The 6,003-nt window shown below is 40.6% G+C and overlaps 1 protein-coding gene across 1 annotated transcript in view; it reads right to left on the reverse strand.

Moving 5' to 3' along the window:
• Positions 1 to 6,003, reverse strand: part of fscn1a (fascin actin-bundling protein 1a) — a gene marked incomplete in the record, with an annotated part of 22,716 nt that overhangs the window by 4,414 nt on the left and 12,299 nt on the right. The window contains 1 exon segment of the mRNA XM_014012874.1: positions 2,996 to 3,152. Within this exon segment, the coding sequence (XP_013868328.1) occupies positions 2,996 to 3,152 (157 nt within the window).

Raw genomic sequence — 6,003 nt, forward strand, 5'->3', positions numbered from 1 at the left:
ACATGACTACTTGCAACCCTACTGTGTGTGTGTGTGCGTGTGTGTGTGTGTGTGTGTGTGTGGTGAGCTGCAGAGTCTTCATTCTGAGGCACACCCTCACACTGGCCTATAATAAAACTGAGGAGGTTTCAGAGTGACTCGACATGCTGACACAAACACACAGAAGCTCTTTAAACACCAGTAAGCACTCAGCACCATCATGGAAGCTTAAATTGATCCTTCACTTTTTATATTAGGAGGCTGCTGAAGGGTTCACTCTGCAGAATCACCAGGCTTCACCCTGCAGGGATTATCACGCTGCAGTCGAGGTCAGGGATGGACGTCATGCGTCTCATTTCCTGTCAGCGGGGAGTGTGCGGGGTGGAGGTTGTAATAATGTCGACTCGTGGCCAGACAACATGGGACGACGTGCGGTCTGATGCCTTTAGCACAGAGATACAGATTAAACCAGAGTCAAAATCCACACAGCTGTTTGTTAAAAGTCATTGAGCTCTGCTGCTACAGATAAGATTGTGGAGCACACAAGGACAAAGACCTGAGGGTCCAGAGGTGGTCCTTGAACCTTCTCCATCTCAATCCACAAGCAAAGATTGTGGAGCACACAAAGACAAAGACCTGAGGGTCCAGAGGTGGTCCTTGAACCTTCTCCATCTCAATCCACAAGCAAANGTTTTTGCTCATGTCTTCCATGGATGTTCTTTAAATTTAGGTTACATTTCCCAGCCTTTGAAAAAATGAGCTACTTTCATTTCCTACAACCATGATTAATATTTTTCTTGAGTCGATTAACAGGATGTGCAAATAAACGAGATTTAAGTTTAAAAACATGGAGAAAGGTAGACATGAAACCAGAACAGGAAACTCATTTTGCATGCTACTGATAAGCACACACACACACACACACACACACACACACACACCAGAGTGAATATAGTTCTTTAACTTGAAGCTGCTGCTCAGAATAAAGTCTTCTAGAAGAAAAGCTTCTAATCTAACACTCAAGGATTCATCCTTCAGCTCATAACTTGTCAAAACTGGTCAAAAGTTTGTCATCGAGGCCAGAAAAACATTCTGAAGGACAGCCGAAGGCCAAAACAACACAAAACTGACAGACTAAACAGAGACAGAGACACAGAGAGAGAGAGAGAATGTGTGTGTGTGTGTGTGCAGGACAGTTCCTGGTATACACACCTGCTTTATCAACACCAGTCTTTATGGGATCAAATGTGGAACTCCCTTTTTGGGTTGGAGGTAAAGTTCAGGACCAAGACGTGAATTGAGTTTAGGTTAGATTTAGGGTCAGATATGTACTGAGAGGGGTTGGGTTTAGAGTAAGGGGGTCAGAGCTAAGCTATAGAAATGAATGGAAGTCAATGAAAGGTCCTAATAAGGATAGAACAACAAAAGTGTGAGAAAGAGAGAACAGATTATTTTTTAAAAAGAGAGTTTGTAGAGGAGAGAAAAATAAACAGATTAAAAGTCTCTCTTAAGTTCAAAGTTGTGGTCAAACATCAAGGATGCTCCCAGACCACAACACACACACACACACACACACACACACACACACACACACACACACACACAGAGTCAGTGTGTGTGAAAAACACCTTCAGATCAGTTTTATACACAGGTTTACTAACTAATTGGACCTGTAATCCCTGGGATAATGTTGAAATAAGCAGCTCTTTTCACTGATTTGAGGCTTTGTGTTTTTAGAAGCTCTGCAGCAGAGAGGAGCAACATTAGTTTCATTTTTATTTCACACATTATTAAACTGAAACACGAAGACTGGGTGGATCTTCAGCCATCATTACATTAAACCTGAGCAGATTATAAGGATAATCTGGTTTAAACTCTGATCTTCCCACACAAATGTTTAGTTTAAAACAATCATTGTTGAAAACAAGTAGATTTTTTCCACTTTCAGCACTTAAAACTGCTTCATTTTAAATGAATGTGCACTGAAACACCTTCATTCACCTTCATTTCAGATCCTGTTTGTTCATCTCTRCCCACACTGTTGAAAAGTCCTTATAGCAGATTATTGCTGACTGAACCAGTTTGTATTTTTATACGTATTGATAAGGCTTCATTGTATAGTGTTAGCTAAATTAGCTGATAAATATTTTAGGGATAAAAAAATACATTGATAAATCAATTTATCAARGAACTGATTGATGCTTCAATGGAGGTCAAGACAAAACAAAACACTTCTGCCAGTTCAGCTTAAAATGTTCAATACGCCTCTGTTTTCAGATTAAGTCTGATGATTGATGCTGACACTACTGGCAGCAGCTTTAACTTTTTTTAATGTTTGTTCCCTTTAAACTTCTTAGAGTTCATACATAAAAATGTCTTTTTGTCAATGAAATCTGTAACCACAGTCTTKAATAACTACTAAACTTTACAGAGAGTTGATGTATGATTCAGGCAGCACCCTTCAAATCATCATTTACTTTCTTTAAAAAGACAGAGGTCCYGATAGAAAGGGTCCAACGGGCCACATTTCGCCTGAGCGTGTTCCAAGCAGGGCTCCAGTTGTTTTTTCCTCCAGACAGATCTGAGGGGATCAGATTCCTGTGGTTGACTCTGGGAGAACAATCAGGAATGTGGAGGAGGAATGTGGTGAAGGTCCAGCAGAGCGTTCTGCACCGTGACCCTCAGGATCCAGGACCGGGTCTGAGGTCTCATCTTTTATTGTGTGTGAAGCATTAACCCTCATTAGTTTAACCCTTGGATCTGGTTGTGCAGCTTTTGTTCAGCTCCACACCGATTATTTTAGAGGACGACTCCATTTTGTGGTTGAGGAGGAGGAGGAGTCTGATCAGGGGTTAACGGCCGGCTCTCTGGTTGAGGGGGGAAAACTGAAGTAACAAAACAAACACTACAAGTTTGGGTTCAGCACACACACACAGATCTCAGATTACCACCCCAAACTCAGAGACCAGTTGCTTCACTGATTGGACGGACTGCAGCAGGTGTGTCAGGCTCTTACTTGGTGGAGGCGGTGCACTGCAGACCCCCGTTAGCAGTCAGGGTCCAGTATTTCCCAGCCGCGGTCCGAAAAGCACACTTCCTGTTTTCGCGGCAGATCTCCACCTGGAACACCTCCTGGTCGCTCTCTTCGTCCTGATTGGCTGACAGGTCCATGCCTGGATGGGTGGAGGAGGAAGGGTTAATAACAGTGACACACACATGTAAGGGGGCGGAGCTGACTGGTGACACACATCCTGTGGTCAGGATCAGACGCACTAAATGAGCATCACAGCTTAGATCAGTGAAGGATCTCATACAGCTGCACACACACACACACACACACACACACACACACACACACACACACACACACATCATGGTGGACAAACACGCACACTTAAAAGCTGAATCTGATCTATAAAACCCACATCTGTCTGAGATAAAAACACACAAACAAGTAAAACCAGGAACAAAGAGTTGAATGTTTTCAGCTGCAGAAGCTGAAATAAACTGATTCGATCTGAAGTTTAACTGAGGAATGAACATTAATACTTCAAATTTCTGAGGAGACATCTGCCAGTACGGATTTAATTCTGCAAACAGTTTCTATACTTTAAAATCTTAAAAACAAAGATTGAATAAATGAGAACAGAAACCCTAAAGTAACGATTGATAGAAATGTATCATTTAGAATAAAATGACTCATTACAGCAAGTTGTTAAATCAGTTTGTTTAAATGGAAACAAATACATTTTGAAAACAGTTTTTGCATCTGAAAGAAAAAAAAGACCCTTGACAAAAAGCAATACTAAATGTAACACCAGTTATTAGCTTAAAGTTGATTGTTTGTAATCTTCTCTCTGAATCCTGATTGGTTGTTTGATTGCAAACTCCACCCTTTTCCACACACGTGAACTTATCAGAAAAACCTGAATTAACTTCAAATAAATCCCATTAAAAGACCAACAGAGTCACTTAAAGAGGGTCACCTAAAGGTACCCTGGTTCTGTTGGACCTACCTCACACCTGAAGGGAAGCCGATGTCACCTGATCTCTGGACAAACATCCAGACTGTTTAATTATAAACTATTTGATTAAAATCACTGATTTACTGCTGACCTAAATGCTTCGTATGCTTGAACATCCTCAGTTTGGACAAAAATTGTTCTGATTTCTGATGAGCTGATGACTGCATCTCATCTAACAGGACCGACACACAGGGAGGCCTTCATGAAACTATAAACAACTTTAAAATTGATCATTTTCAAATTCTTTGGTCCCCAAAGACAAGTTTCAGACAGAGACAGAGGCAAAGAGTCAGGGTTAGACTGGAAAATGAATGGAAGTCAAGGCAAGGTCCCTGCAAGGATAGAAAAAACAAACAACTTGTGTGGGTTCAGCCATCCCAGTGTTCATGAACAGCACAACCTCTCAACCTAAGACCAACAAGTCAGAGTCATTGGCTGGAGACAAGAACTGCTTTAACTTCAACATAAAGTGTTACTGTTCGTGCTCGGGTCTGGTCTGGTCCTGGATGGACTGTCAGCCTGAGGACTCAGGGACATGGGCTGTGTGCAGAGAGCAAGAAAGAAAAACTGATTTAAAAACAAACAAATGGACTCTTAGTTTCTCCATCAATCTCTCTTTTCATACAGACACCCCCCCCCCCTCATGTTTCTGTCTCGTCTAAACCGGCTCCAGTTGTGAGAACATGTTATGTGGGGGTGGGGGGGCTGATTTTTTCCCCCACAGATTCCTTGTTGTTCCCATTGTCCTAAACCAACTACAGCATCCGTCCAACACAGACTTCATGATGGCATCACAGGACTGTTTTATTATTACAGTGCACAGATGTTTGAAACTGACCAAACCCCTGATTGACTGACAGTTAGCTCAACCAGACGAGTTCATCTGATTCGAACGACAACAGTTGAAGGAATGCACACACCCACCACCTGATAAAAATAAACATCTTGTGATGAGAAACACAAAAGTTTAACCAGCTTCAGTGAAAACCATGAAAACTCCCTAATGCTCCATCCCTTAAAGCTCAACACTGATTGATGACTCTCAGCTACTACCACCAGATTTTAGCTCAGTACCTGGAAAACTGATCAAGTTGGAACCATTTTTGTGTTTAAGGTCCGTTGTCAGCAGCAGTCATCTTAAATTACATTAAATCCAGGATTTAATCAGCTGTAGATGAACAACCAGTGAATGTTTCATTCAGTTCATCCAGTGGTTCAAGATATTACGCTAACAGATCAACACCTCAGACAAAAACAGCACGAGGACAAAAGGTGGGCAATAAAAAAAAAAAACTCCAGGAAGTTGCAAACTTGWTCCAACATCCACAGAGTTTCATCAAACTGGACCCAGTTTCTACAGAACTGAGGACACATCTGTGTGGGTGAACATGTAACACACAGATGAGGTGAAAAATGTTGACTTTAATGAAAACCACATGGTGACGAAGGAGATGGAGTCACGCTTATCTGCCAAAGACAAGGAGATTAAAGAGGAAGATGCCAAATACCTGGACTAAAATAAACTAAAGCATTTATATAAAAAAAGAAAGGGTCAAAATGATTTCAGATTTCTTTACAATCTGATTCTAAACTATCTGGGCTAAAACATGTGAAAAAAAACTTGCGCTACATTAAAATATAAGCCAATACTAGAACAAGTTAAACCTTTTTTTTGCTCTTTAAGTTGTTTATTTTATGCGGAGAAAACAAAAACAACTTAAATTTTGTTCTAATCCGAACAGCCACAACACCAGACAATTATAATCCTCTACAACAAATTAAACTACTTATTTTTGCCAAATATTTTGTTTTTGTTGTTGTAAAGTTAAAGATGTGTAACCTGGAAAGATTGTCTCAGTCCTGCTGCAACAAAACCTTTCAGATAAAATAAAGCCAGCATTTAAGAGCAAACTTTAAATTTAATTTTTAACGCTGCAGAGAAAATCTGAAAAGTTTGTCTTCATCTTGATGATTTTTTTTAAAAGACCATGTTATCCAC

This window comes from Austrofundulus limnaeus, unplaced genomic scaffold, assembly GCF_001266775.1.
Source record: "Austrofundulus limnaeus strain Quisiro unplaced genomic scaffold, Austrofundulus_limnaeus-1.0 Scaffold96, whole genome shotgun sequence".
NCBI classification, from domain to species: domain Eukaryota; kingdom Metazoa; phylum Chordata; class Actinopteri; order Cyprinodontiformes; family Rivulidae; genus Austrofundulus; species Austrofundulus limnaeus.